The sequence below is a fragment of the Heterodontus francisci genome, chromosome 9 (assembly GCF_036365525.1).
Source record: "Heterodontus francisci isolate sHetFra1 chromosome 9, sHetFra1.hap1, whole genome shotgun sequence".
NCBI classification, from domain to species: domain Eukaryota; kingdom Metazoa; phylum Chordata; class Chondrichthyes; order Heterodontiformes; family Heterodontidae; genus Heterodontus; species Heterodontus francisci.
In genome coordinates this window covers 113,850,148-113,864,749 of record NC_090379.1, presented here as the reverse complement: position 1 = coordinate 113,864,749, position 14,602 = coordinate 113,850,148, and the positions used below count along the sequence as shown (strand labels likewise).

The following is a 14,602-nucleotide window of genomic DNA, read 5'->3' as shown; positions in this document are numbered from 1 at the left end:
ATGCACCTGTCACCCCTCTGGTGGAGAGGTTTAGAAAGGAAATTCCAGAAGGTGGGACCTAATTGGTGGACGATACTCCCGCCAATGGTAGGACAGAGGGAGGAGGGATTCAAAAAGGTCAGAGGACTAGAGAGTTTGGAAAGGGTGTGGGGTTTGTGGGACGGGATGAGGCTACAGAGATTCGGAGAGGTCGAATCCATGGAGGGATTTATACATGAAGATGCGAATTTTAAATTGGAGTTATATTATGAATAGTGTAGTTCAGCCTGAGACATTGCTGAAGGTACGGACCCTCCGATGATGGAGAGAGTCAGACAGGGGGATGGGTTTCTAAGAGGGAGTTAAAGTAATGGAAGGTCTTTGGGCGGGCAATACATAGACATGCCAACTCTTGTGAATTCATTGCGAGAGATGCTGTTTCTAAGCCACGTGCGTTGATCTCGCGCTGAAACTTCTTGCAGATCTTTGTAAGTGGTGCCAAAATGTATGGTTGGAGTACTGAGTGGTGGCTGGAGCTGATGGCTGAATCAGAGTGCGTTTGGCAGCCTCAGATGAGGTGAGGAGGGGGAGTTGCTGCTGTTTGTGGCAGGCCGATGCTGTGAACAGCGGCCACGCCGATCAGGAGGAGAGATCTGGTGCTGTCTCTGCAGCTTCAGTTTGCATCCAAGTAACAAAACTCAGCAGCAATCCTCCCTCCCTCCCCGGAGCAACCACATGTTTCTGGGTGCAGACAGAAGGAGAAGGCGCTGGTTCACACATCAGCCTCCACTATCACTGTCACTTCTCTCCAGGGCCAGGCTGATATCCCGGGGCTTTTTCCAAACACTGTCCATATTGATGAAGTCCCGTCCTCCATCCCCGAGACTGCTTTGACACCCACACAGCTGATTAGACCTTGCTGGATTTATGTGTCTCAGTCAATTTCAGCTGTTACTTTCATATTTCAGATCACACTCCAGCTTGTTAGTGTATCAGTTGCTTAAAATGGTACAATGGTAATTAAATATTTTAAATGTTCTTTTATTAAATATTTCAGAAATCCTATATTAGTAGATTTAAATTCATAATTAGTGCTATAATTAGAGTGTGAAGTACAGAGTGATCGGGGAACTGAGTGCGAAAGCAGCAATTCAGTGCAGAGGGGGAAGGAGATGCTGCTTTCAATTCTTTTTGTTTTACCTCCAGTAGCTGATGAGAGTTCTTCTTTTGTTTCCAAGCTGGGAGACTGTAACTTGCTACTACTTTACTAAATTAGTTACCAATAAACTAATCAAATATAGAAATAAGATTAGACAAACATGGCAGGGCAGATGGTGTGCCATTAACTATAAAATGTGGGAGCTTCTGGAAAACATTGCAATCCCGGGCAATCATCTCTGTGGTAAGTGTCTGCAGCTCAAGCAACTTCGGCTCAGAGTTGCTGAGCTGGAGTCTGAGCTGCAGATATTGAGGGGCATCATGGAGGGGGAGAGTTACCTCGACACTTTGTTCCAGGAGGCAGTCACACCTCTTAGGTTAAGTCGAACTTTAGAGTTGGTCAATGGTCAAGGACAGGAGGGTGTGACTAAGTCAGGAGTCAGGCAGGAATGGGGATCCAGCATACTATGATGAAGGAGCCTCAGCCCTTGACTTCAACTAACAGCTACAAGGTACTTGCTACCTGTGTGGATGAGAACAAGGACTGCATGATGGATAGACAAACTGACCATAGCACCATGGTGCAGGATGCCATTCAAGTGGGGGAGTGAAAAGGAACGTGGTAGTGATGGGGGACAGTATAGCCAAGGGGATAGATACTGTTCTCTGCAGCCACGACTGGGATCTCCGAAGGTTATGTTGCCTGCCCGGTGCCAGGGTTAAGGACATCTCCTTGCAGCTGGAGACGGACTTGGAGTGGGAATGACAGGATCCAGTTGTCATGGTCCATGTAGGAACCACGACATAGGTAGAACTAGGAATAATGTGCTGCTGAGAGAGTTTGAGGAGTTAGGGTCTAAATTAAAATGCAGAACCAGTAGAGGGAGAATACTTGGATTTCCAAAAGGCTTTCGATTAGGCGCCACACAAAAGGTTAATATGCCCAATAAGGGCTCATGGAGTTGGGGGTAATATATTAGCAGAGATAGAAGATTGGTTAACAGGCAGGAAGCAGAGAGTAGGGATAAACGGAGCATTTTCAAGTTGGTAGACTGTGACTAGTGGTGTACCTCAGGGATCGGTGCTGAGGCCTTGGCTATTTACAATGTATATTAATGATTTAGATGAAGCGACCAAGAGTAATGTATCCAAGTTTGCTCACGATACAAAGCTAGCTGGGAATGTAAGCTGTGAGGGGGACACAAAGAGATATAGACAAGTTGGCAGATGGAAGATAATGCGGAGAAGTGTGAGGTTATTCTCTTTGGTAGTAAGAATAGAAAAGCAGATTTTTTAAAAGGCTTGAAACTTCTGAATGTTGATGTTCAGAGAGACTTGGGTGTACTCGTACAAAGAACACAAAGCCAGTATGCAGCTACAGCAAGCAATTAGGAAGGCAAATGGCATGTTGGCCTTTATTGCAAGGGGATTGGAGTACAAGAATATGGAAGTCTTGCTACAATTGTACAGGGCTTTGGTGAGACTACATCTGGAATACTGTGAGTAGTATAAGGACATGTAAGGGTTAATGTTGGAGACAGTGAGAGCAACCCCTCCCACTGTAGTGATGATGATGTAAAAGTCACATGGCAATGGGCTTTTGGAAGAAGAGAGTAGCAGCACGAAGGATGCTAGCTAAGGATGCTTAAGGAGACTGTAAATAGTAATGCATATTATAATAGAGTTATTAGTTAACCTAAACTAGACCCCTAGACTTTATCTACAACGTCTTAGCTACACTACTCCAGCAACACACAATATGGTGACACCAGTTACAATGACCAGAGAATATTGAAAATCACCTGACCTGATGAAGTAACGCCAAGCGAACAGCAGACCTCATCGAGGGACTGCTACGAGCTCCAGAGCTGCTCTATAGCCAAAGAAAACATGGACAGTCAGTGAGTCAACCGTGCAGGTATTCAGACTGCACCACAGAAGTGTGGTGGTCTGCAGTGAAACATCCAGGTCCAGCGATCGGGTTCTGAGTCTCAGCGCTGGGCTAGGATTCAGGATCAGATGAGAGAGTTTCAAAGGGGCCATTCTTGGCTAAAGGCGCAGTAAGTTAAAAATAGTAGGGAGAGAGATTAATCGGTTGAAAAGGCGAATCAGGAGTCTGGTGGAGTCGGCAGCCATTACTAACCAGACTGTGGAGAGAAAGCATGGGAACAGTTAGAAAGTGCGGGAAAACCCCAGAAAGAGTGCGAACATCTCCATAAAAGCCAGTACAATTTAAAAAGAAAGGGGAACACCCTAAAAAGTCGAATAAAGCCCAAAGCACAGAATGGATTCGGAATTCAGAATGCCTGAAAGCTTCCACAATCAGGAAGGACCCAATCAGGTACAAAATTGGTCCTTATGGAGAAAAGGATTCCTGCAATTTAGAATTGCTTCCCAACTCTATACTAAATCAGAAACAGAGTAAGTAAATACTCTTTTATATTCTGTGGGTTCAACTGAGGATGACGTGATTGTTAGGCAAGGGATAAATGAGGCTTTTGATAAACTTGTGGATGGGCTACAATCCTTCGACAAATATTTCAATTTACGCAGTAACAAAACTCTGGAGGGAGCAAAATTTAACAAGTGAGTCCGGAAAAGAGGTGAATCCACAGATTCTTTTATAAATGATCTGTACAGATTGGCAGAAGGATGTGAAAATGCAGAATTAAAGGTGGGACTGATACAGGACTGAAGAGTTGTCGGCAAAGCTGATGAATCTCTGTCAGATGTCTTGCAGTCCAAAGATGACCTTAGACTCGCGAAGACAATTCAGATTGTACGCCAGATAGAAGTACGAAGACAAAACAGAGCCATTCTGCGGGCTGAAGAACAGCCTTGGATTAGAAGAAGTCCAATCACTGTACAGTTCCTGAAGCCAATCTATAGAGAAGACACACACAGGTAAGAAGGTGCATGACAACGGGAAACTGTGCCAGTGCTGTGGAACCAGGAACATGCACATTATGGAAACCCTATACATCTTGCAAAACCAAGAATTTTCCTTGAAAAGCGTGTTTAGACCTGCATCTGATCAAGAAGATTGATCAAGTCAAACAGCTACAGGTCGCTTCCCAGCAGACTATCTGAAACTTTTCACAGGTCTCTGAAGACTCAAGACAGAGTATAGAATCATACTTAAGGACAATGCCAGGCCCATGTGTATCTTTACACCCAGAAAGATACCTCACCCATTGATGAACCAACTGCAAGACCAGTTGGAAGAGACGAGCAGGCGGAGTGGGGGTGGTGGGAAGTCATTTCTCCAGTTACAGAACTGGTGTTCGGCCATGGTTCCTGTCCCAAAACAAAATGGAACTCTGTGTATTTGTGTGGATTTAACACAGTTTAAGAAAGCAGTGTGCGCGAGATTCACCCAATATCCATTGTAGATGACAGCTTTGTGAAATTGTCTCAGAGCACCATCTTTACCAAACTCCATGTGGGTTTTGACAGGTACTGCCCCTTAAAAGGTGAACTTTATTAAAGTTCAGAGATTAATGTCTCACCCAAACAGCTCTGCAAACAAAAGGACGACAACAACAGGAAGTTTATATTGGCACGACTAGCATAGAATAATGGCCCAAGGTGTTTCACAGAGGGTAATGAGAAAAACAGGCAAAAAAAAGACCAACAAAATTCGATCAGAAACTGCGAGCTTGGGGAAACCAAAGCAAAGGCACCAGATGGTGCCCGATCCACTAAACCGCACCCCCACTCCCCTGCCCAGCCCACCTCCCCCCCCAGTTACTGTAGCAGACGGTGACCCCTCTCCCCCCAGTCACTGTAGCAGACGGTGACCCCTCTCCCCCCAGTCACTGTAGCAGACGGTGCCCCCCTCCCCCCAGTCACGGTACCAGTCTGTGCCCCCCTCCCCCCAGTCACTGCACCAGACGGTGCCCCCCTCCCCCCAGTCACTGTACCAGACGGTGCCCCCCTCCCCCCAGTCACTGTACCATACGGTGCCCCCCCCCCCAGTATCTGTACCAGACGGTGCCCCCCTCCCCCCAGTCACTGTACCATACGGTGCCCCCCCCCCCAGTATCTGTACCAGACGGTGCCCCCCTCCCCCCAGTCACTGTACCAGACGGTGCCCCCTCTCCGCCCCGAGTCACGGTACCAGACGGTGCCCCCTCTCCCCCCAGTCACTGTACCAGACGGTGCCCCCTCTCTCCCCAGTCACTGTACCAGACGGTGCCCCTTCTCCCCCCGGGTCACTGTACCAGACGGTGCCCCCTCTCCCCCCAGTCACTGTACCAGACGGTGCCCCCACTACCCCCAGTCACTGTCCCAGACGGTGCCCCCTTCTCCCCCAGCTCACTGTACCAGACGGTGCCCCCTCTCACCCCAGTCACTGTACCAGATGATGCCCCCTCTCCCCTCAGTCACTGTACCAGACAGTGCCCCATTTCCCCCGAGTCACTGTACCAGACGGTGCCCCTTCTCCCCCCGGGTCACTGTACCAGACGGTGCCCCCTCTCCCCCCAGTCACTGTACGAGACGGTGCCCCCACTACCCCCAGTCACTGTCCCAGACGGTGCCCCCTTCTCCCCCAGGTCACTGTACCAGACGGTGCCCCCTCTCACCCCAGTCACTGTACCAGATGATGCCCCCTCTCCCCTCAGTCACTGTACCAGACAGTGCCCCATCTCCCCCGAGTCACTGTACCAGACGGTGCCCCCTATCCCCCTAGTCACTGTACCAGACGGTGCCTCCTCTCCACCCAGAGTCACTGTACCAGACGATGCCCCCTATCCCCCTAGTCACTGTACCAGACGGTGCCTCCTCTCCACCCAGAGTCACTGTCCCAGACGATGCCCCCTCCCCCCAGTCACTGCACCAGACGGTGCCCCAGCTCCCCCCGAGTCACTCTACCAGACGGTGCCCCCACTCCCCCCAGTCACTGTACCAGACGGTACCCCCTCTCCCCCCGAGTCACTGTACCAGACGGTGCCCCCTCTCGTCCTTGTCACTGTAGCCGACGGTGCCCCCTCTCCCCCCGAGTCACTGTTCCAGACGGTGCCACCCCCCCCCCCCTATCAATGTTGCAGCTGGTGACCCCCAATTCGCACCCCCCCTCACCAGTAGGCTGGTGAGGAGCAGGCACATGTGTATGAGTGACAGAAGCTGTAGGTTTAATGTCAGGAGGAATGTCTTGCAGAGTCAGGCCCTGTGGAACAAGCTGCTGGTTTGTGCAATCAGTGCTGATTTACTGCTAACATTTAACTGGGTGCTCAGATTGCCGAAGGTGTTTTATCTCCTGTTTCCATCCCCCAGGAGACTGTGTGAGTGGTGGATGGGGTGATGGTAGTTTATGAGGTGTTGGAATTACACTAACAGTATGAGCTTTGTACCATTAGTGTCTATACAGCCGTGGTGCTGGCCTTATCGCACAATCACATTGTGGTCTCTCTCCCTACCCCTTCGATACCAGCTTCTCCTGTGAGTTCCTTCCATTCCCCTCACCTCTCCTTTAAATCCTTCTTCCCGACAATCTCTTCCTCCCACTCCCCCACCCCAGGTTTCTCCCCTCGATAGCCTCTCACTTTTCTGCACTCAGCCTCCGCACTCCGTGACTCCTCACCCTTGGTACTTTTGATCTTCACCTGTGTTCCCCTTGCCCGTACTCTCGGAATTTACTGCCTTTCCATCCTCCCTCTCCTTTGTATAAACTCGAGTGCCCTCATTCCCAACCAACCCCTCAGCCTTGCCTACTCCAGTGACCTCCCTATTTGCATGGTCTCAATCACTGACCAGTTTATGTCCGTCCACTTCCTTGTAACCCATTACAGACCCCAAATGCCCCAAATCCCTAACAGCCCCACTCCTTCTGTGCTCACCTCCCGCAGTCACTAGTAATGGCACTTTCAAACTTCCAACAACCTCGCCTTTGTCCCTCCATTTGCCATTTTGCTGCAGCTGCTGTCAATCTGCACAGTCATTGTTTCTCCTCCACCTTCGATGCCCTTGTCTCCAGTAACACTTTTATTCTCTCCCATCCCTTAAGGCCAAGCCATTCCTCCCCTACCCCTCCACCCTGTCCCCCAACAACAAGTTGCAAGACCTCATGGACTTTGTCACTAAGATTGGGACCATTTACTTTTTCCACTGTCCCAGGTTCTCCCTGCCCGCAGCCCTGAACTACACCACATGACCTCTCCGAGCTCATCCGACCTGGACTGGGCGGGGACTGGGTGCGGAGGGGGTAGTGTGATCGAATATTCCGACTGGGCTATTCTCAGCTCCTGTTTGCTCATTAACAGGCAGGTGATGTTTTCCATTCTGCAGGTCTCTCCAATTCTAAGGGATTTCCTGGGCCGGATGCTTGTCCATGATGTGACAGAGAGGGCTACATCCACTGAACTGCTGGCACACCCGTTCCTGCTGCAGGCTGGACCACCCGACTGTATACTCTCACTAATCCAGGAGTTTATCCAGCGATGATGTGATTGGAGAGTTTACTGTTCCACGGAGCATGAATGACCTAGTGCCCAAACAGAGTGGCTTCACCCTGGCCTGCGAGATTAATGCCCCAGGCCTCAGGCCTGTGCTGATAGAACAGGAGGGGCTGGACTTCTGACTGAGATTCCGGACACATTACAGCTTTATAATGGAAGGGACTGAGCAGTGGACACAAAGTCCCAGCAGCCAATCGAAGGACTCAATAGAGATAGTACTGATCTCCTGGGCAGTCAGGAATATGTTATTTAGGGGGGTTATGCTATTGATGGAAGACTGCACAGAATGTTCAGGACTGCATTGTTCCTGGTTGACAGTCTGAGAAACTAAAGTCCAACAGGCATTGACTCTCACTGGGGTACAGTTCCACAGACACTGACTCTCACTGGGGTACAGTTCCACAGACACAGACTCTCACTGGGGTACAGTTCCACAGACACAGACTCTCACTGGGGTACAGTTCCACAGACACTGACTCTCGCTGGGGTACAGTTCCACGGGCACTGAATCTCACTGGGGTACAGTTCCACAGACACTGACTCTCACTGAGGTACAGTTCCACGGGCACTGAATCTCACTGGGGTACAGTTCCACAGGCACTGACTCACACTGGGGTACAGTTCTACAGACACTGACTCTCACTGGGGTACAATTCCACAGGCATAGACTCTCACTGGGGTACAGTTCCACAGGCACAGACTCTCACTGGGGTACAGTTCCACAGGCACTGACACTCACTGGGGTACAGTTCCACAGGCACTGACTCTCACTGGGGTACAGTTCCACAGGCACTGACTCTCACTGGGGTACAGTTCCAAAGGCACTGACACTCACTGGGGTACAGTTCCACAGGCACTGACTCTCACTGGGGTACAATTCCACAGGCATAGACTCTCACTGGGGTACAGTTCCACAGGCACAGACTCTCACTGGGGTACAGTTCCACAGACACTGACTCTCACTGGGGTACAGTTCCACAGGCACTGACACTCACTGGGGTACAGTTCCACAGGCACTGACTTGCACTGGGGAACAGTTCCACAGGCACTGACTTGCACTGGGGTACAGTTCCACAGGCACTGATCATCACTGGGGTACAGTTCACGGGAACTGACTATCACTGGGGTACAGTTCCACAGGCATAGACCCTCACTGGGGTACTGTTCCATGGGCACTGACTCTCACTGGGGTACAGTTCCATGGGCACTGACTCTCAGCGGGTACAGTTCCACGGGCACTGACTCACGGGGGTACAGTTCCATGGGCAGTGACACTCACTGGGGTACAGTTCCACAGACATTGACTGGCACTGGGGTACAGTTCACGGGCACTGACTCTCACTGGGGTACAGTTCCACGGGCACTGACTCGCACTGGGGTGCAGTTCCACGGGCACTGACTATCACTGGGGTACAGTTCCACAGGCACTGAACACTCACTGGGGTACAGTTCACGGGCACTGACTCTCACTGGGGTACAGTTCCACGGGCACTGACTCGCACTGGGGTGCAGTTCCACGGGCACTGACTCGCACTGGGGTACAGTTCCACAGGCACTGAACACTCACTGGGGTACAGTTCCACAGACATTGACTCTCACTGGCGTACAGTTCCACGGGCACTGACTCACACTGGGGTACAGTTCCACGGGCACTGACTCGCACTGGGGTACAGTTCCACGGGCACTGAGTCGCACTGGGGTACAGTTCCACAGGCACTGACTCGCACTGGGCTACAGTTCCACAGGCACTGACTCGCACTGGGGTACAGTTCCACGGGCACTGAACACTCACTGGGGTACAGTTCCACAGGCACTGACTCGCACTGGGGTGCAGTTCCACGGGCACTGAACACTCACTGGGGTACAGTTCCACAGGCACTGACTCGCACTGGGCTACAGTTCCACAGGCACTGACTCGCACTGGGGTACAGTTCCACGGGCACTGAGTCGCACTGGGGTACAGTTCCACAGGCACTGACTCGCACTGGGCTACAGTTCCACAGGCACTGACTCGCACTGGGGTACAGTTCCACGGGCACTGAACACTCACTGGGGTACAGTTCCACAGGCACTGACTCGCACTGGGGTACAGTTCCACGGGCACTGAACACTCACTGGGGTACAGTTCCACAGGCACTGACTCGCACTGGGCTACAGTTCCACAGGCACTGACTCGCACTGGGGTACAGTTCCACGGGCACTGAACACTCACTGGGGTACAGTTCCACAGGCACTGACTCGCACTGGGGTACAGTTCCACAGGCATAGACTCTCACTGGGGTACAGTTCCACAGACATTGACTCTCACTGGCGTACAGTTCCACAGGCACTGACTCACACTGGGGTACAGTTCCACGGGCACTGACTCGCACTGGGGTACAGTTCCACGGGCACTGACTCGCACTGGGGTACAGTTCCACAGGCACTGACTCGCACTGTGGTATAGTTCCACGGGCACTGAGTCGCACTGGGGTACAGTTCCACAGGCACTGACTCGCACTGGGGTACAGTTCCACAGGCACTGACTCGCACTGGGGTACAGTTCCACGGGCACTGAACACTCACTGGGGTACAGTTCCACAGGCACTGACTCGCACTGGGGTACAGTTCCACAGGCACACATTCTCACTGGGGTACAGGTCCACAGACACTGACTCTCACTGGGGTACAGTTCCACAGGCACACATTCTCACTGGGGTACAGTTCCACAGGCACTGACTCGCACTGGGGTACAGTTCCACAGGCACACCTTCTCACTGGGGTACAGTTCCACAGGCACTGACTCGCACTGGGGTACAGTTCCACAGGCACACATTCTCACTGGGGTACAGTTCCACAGACACCGTCACTCACTGGGGTACAGTTCCACAGTCATTGACTCTCACTGGGGTACAGTTCCACAGACACTGACTCTCACTGGGGTACAGTTCCACAGGCACTGACTCGCACTGGGGTACAGTTCCACAGGCACTGAACACTCACTGGGGTACAGTTCCACAGGCACTGACTCTCACTGGGGTACAGTTCCACAGACACTGACTCTCACTGGGGTACAGTTCCACAGACACTGACTCTCACTGGGGTACAGTTCCACAGACACTGAACACTCACTGGGGTACAGTTCCACAGGCACTGAACACTCACTGGGGTACAGTTCCACAGGCACTGAACACTCACTGGGGTACAGTTCCACAGACATTGACTCTCACTGGGGTACAGCTCCACAGGCACTGACTCGCACTGGGGTACAGTTCCACGGGCACTGACTTGCACTGGGGTACAGTTCCACAGGCACTGAACACTCACTGGGGTACAGTTCCACAGACATTGACTCTCACTGGGGTACAGCTCCACAGGCACTGACTCGCACTGGGGTACAGTTCCACAGGCACTGAACACTCACTGGGGTACAGTTCCACAGGCACTGACTCTCACTGGGGTACAGTTCCACAGACACTGACTCTCACTGGGGTACAGTTCCACAGACACTGACTCTCATTGGGGTACAGTTCCACAGGCACTGACTCGCACTGGGGTACAGTTCCACAGGCACTGAACACTCACTGGGGTACAGTTCCACAGGCACTGACTCGCACTGGGGTACAGTTCCACGGGCACTGACTCTCACCGGGTAAAGTTCCACGGGCACTGACACTCACTGGGGTACAGTTCCACGGGCACTGACTCTCACCGGGTAAAGTTCCACGGGCACTGACACTCACTGGGGTACAGTTCCACGGGCACTGACTCTCACCGTGTAAAGTTCCACGGGCACTGACACTCACTGGGGTACAGTTCCACGGGCACTGTCTCTCACCGGGTAAAGTTCCACGGGCACTGACACTCACTGGGGTACAGTTCCACGGGCACTGACTCTCACCGTGTAAAGTTCCACGGGCACTGACACTCACTGGGGTACAGTTCCACGGGCACTGACTCTCACCGGGTAAAGTTCCACGGGCACTGACACTCACTGGGGTACAGTTCCACAGGCACTGACTCTCACCGGGTAAAGTTCCACGTGCACTGACTCTCACTGGGGTACAGTTCCACGTGCACTGACTCAGTGGGGTACAGTTCCACCGCAGTCGGCTGCTTTCTGCTCAGTCTGCATTTTCTCTGCATCCACAAGGTTTTTCCATTCATTGTGGTGCCTCTGCAGTGCTCCTGTAACACATCTGAGGCCTGCTCCCTGGGTTTATTGTGTTCCAAAGCCTTGCGGAGACTGTGGAAGCATGCCTGTGTGTCTTTGCACTTGATCCTGCGCCCATCAGCTAGTTTTGCACTAGGTGGCAGTATATAGCTGGAATACAGGCTGCCTCTTGGTTCTTGTACTCTTGCTGACCTGAAACATAAATTATAAGGATTTTAGATGCATGAGTTACTGAAGTCCCAAAGTAATTCACTGAAGTGTCGTGACTATGTGAGAAGGTCCAATATATAAATACAAGGACGTACACTGCATGCTCAGTGCCTGCCCTAAGAACTGCAGTGTGACACAGCCATTGCTGGGGCGGTGTCCTTGCTACCAGTGCAAGGCCTCACTCACTAGCCCCTCACCCAGGATCTTCACCCTGTCCGCACTGCGAGTTGGATCCAAAGACTAGGATAATCCTAACATGGGCAGTGGCACCTAGCGGGCAAACACACATTCCTCGCAGTGCCCTTTGCATTAAAGTTCAAGAACCCCGCCTCAAACTTCATCTGTCACCAGTACTGAATCATGTGTTTAATATTTAATTAAAGAGCAGACAAGGTTTTGTGTCCTTCGATCACTTTGGTTTGTTGCTTCTGTTTGGTGGCGGTGGCATTGCTGTGGGCAGCAAAGTGGTTTCTGGTCACCTCAAAGAGCTGGACGTTGGTACACCCACAGTGCTGTTAGGAAGGGAATTCCAGGATTTTGACCCAGCAACACTGAGGAAACGGTGATGTCGTTCCAAGTCAGGATGGCGTGCGGCTTGGAGGGGACTTGCAGGTGGTGATGTTCCCATGCGTCTGCTGCCCTTGTTCTTCTAGGTGGTAGAGGTAGCGGGTTTGTAAGGAGCTGTCAAAGGAGCCTTGGTGAGTTACTGAAGTGCAAAATAATCTAGGGAAAAGTATCCAGGGATCATACTCACCTGTGGTGTGCTCCATAACTGAGTCACAAACCAGGGCATCCACTAGGAGCAGTGTACTAAATGGACAAATACTCTCTGAACCCTGATGGTATAAGCTGGACAAAATGCCCTCTGACCCCTGGTGACACTAACTGGAAAACTGGAACTTTGAAGCCTGGCAGTACTAACTGGACAAAGCATGTCTGACCCATATGTACCACAACAACTTATATTTATATAGCACCTTTAATGTAATAAGCCATCCCAAGGTGCTTCACGGGAGCATAATAAAACAAAATATGACACAGAGCCACATAAGGGACTATTAGGGCAGATGACCAGAAGCTTGGTCAAAAAGTTGGGTTTTAATGAGTGTCTCAAAGAGAGGTTTAGGGAGGGAATTCCAGAGCTTGGGGCCAAGACAACAGAAGACACGGCCACCAACGGTGGAATGATTAAAATCAGGGATGCTCAAGAGGCCAGATTTGGAGGAGCGCAGATATTGTGGAGGGTTGTGGGACTGGAGAAGGTTACAGAAATAGGGAGGGGTGAGGCCAAGGAAGGATTTGAAAACAAGGATGAGAATTTTAAAATGACCGAGAGCCAATGTAGGTCAGCGAACACAGGGATGATAGGCGAACGGGACTTGGTGCGAGGGAGGACATGGACAGCGGCGTTTTGGATGACGTTAAGTTTACAGAGAGTAGAATATGGGAGACCAGCCAGGGGTGCATTGGAATAGTCAAGTCTAGAGGTAGCGAAGTCATGCTTGAGGGTTTCAGCAGTAGATGAGCTGAGACAGGGGGCAAAGTGGGAATAGGCATTCTTAGTGATGGCATGAATATGAGGTCGGAAGCTCATCTCAGGATCAAATATGACACAAAGACTGCTGGCAGACTGGTTTAATCTCAGAAAATTGCCAGAGAGAGGGATGGAGTCCGTAGCGAGGGAACAGAGTTTGGGGCGGGGACCAAAAACAATGGCTTCGGTTTTCCCAATATTTAATTGGAGGAAACTTCTGCTCATCCAGTACTGTGTGTCGGATAAGCAGTCTGATAATTTAGCAACAGTGGAGGAGTCAAGAGAAGTGGTGGTGAGGACGAATTGGACAAAGTGCCCTTTGACCTCTGGCAGTTGTAACTGGATGAAGTAAACTGACCTCTTGGCATTAAATGGACAAAGTTGTGATGTCCTTGGGACGGGAGTGAGGTTTAGCTGAGTTTACAATGAGGTATGAGAGACCGCAGGCAGAAGCAGCAGGCTGTTGAAAACAAAGGAGTCTTCCTTATGCTGTTTTACTTTCACTTTCCCTTTGCCAGCATGTGTGTTCTACAGCAGCCCCTAGAGTACACGATGCACACTGCAATTGCAATTTCAAAACACTACAACACGACAAAAGTACCCTCTGATATCTGGGTCCTAACTTGGTAAAATGCCCTCTGACTTCTGGGTACTAACTGGACAAAATGCCCTCTAATCATTACTACAACATGAAGCACATTTGACCCAATAGTGGATTAAAGTGTGGAACATGACTACAGTGGTCTGTAGAATGAAGAGTTATCCACACACATGATTTGGTAGTAAATTGTATGCCTGCCGTTGCAACATTTAAACCTGTGAAAAGTCTTGAAAAGGGAGAGTGAGGCGAGGGATTCACTGAGAGACTGGACTGGCACACTACAAGCAGCTACTTCCGTCTGCTATGATTAACAACCGATGTGTTTGTCTCAGGGTGTCTGATATTAGGTCTCATTTGCATTTCACTTTACATGCTGCTAGTTTTTGTTTGACTCAGGGTTAGTGGCTGATTATAAATAAGAGTGTTGCTTTTTTCCCTTCCTGGAATTGTACCCTGAGTGTGCTGCTGTCGTCGGCAGCGTGCTCTGGGGCTCTCTGCCTCTTCCGACA

General features: G+C 50.9%; 1 protein-coding gene across 3 annotated transcripts in view; it reads left to right on the top strand.

Moving 5' to 3' along the window:
* LOC137373991 (serine/threonine-protein kinase PAK 4-like) overlaps positions 1–12,346 on the top strand; it is a 149,720-nt gene extending 137,374 nt beyond the window's left edge. For all 3 annotated transcript variants that reach the window (XM_068039711.1, XM_068039709.1, XM_068039710.1), the window contains one exon: positions 7,426–12,346. In XM_068039711.1, coding sequence (XP_067895812.1) covers positions 7,426–7,581 — 156 coding nt within the window. In that variant the 3' untranslated portion in view covers positions 7,582–12,346. The remainder of the gene's footprint in view (positions 1–7,425) is intronic.
* The last annotated feature ends 2,256 nt before the right edge of the window (positions 12,347–14,602 follow it).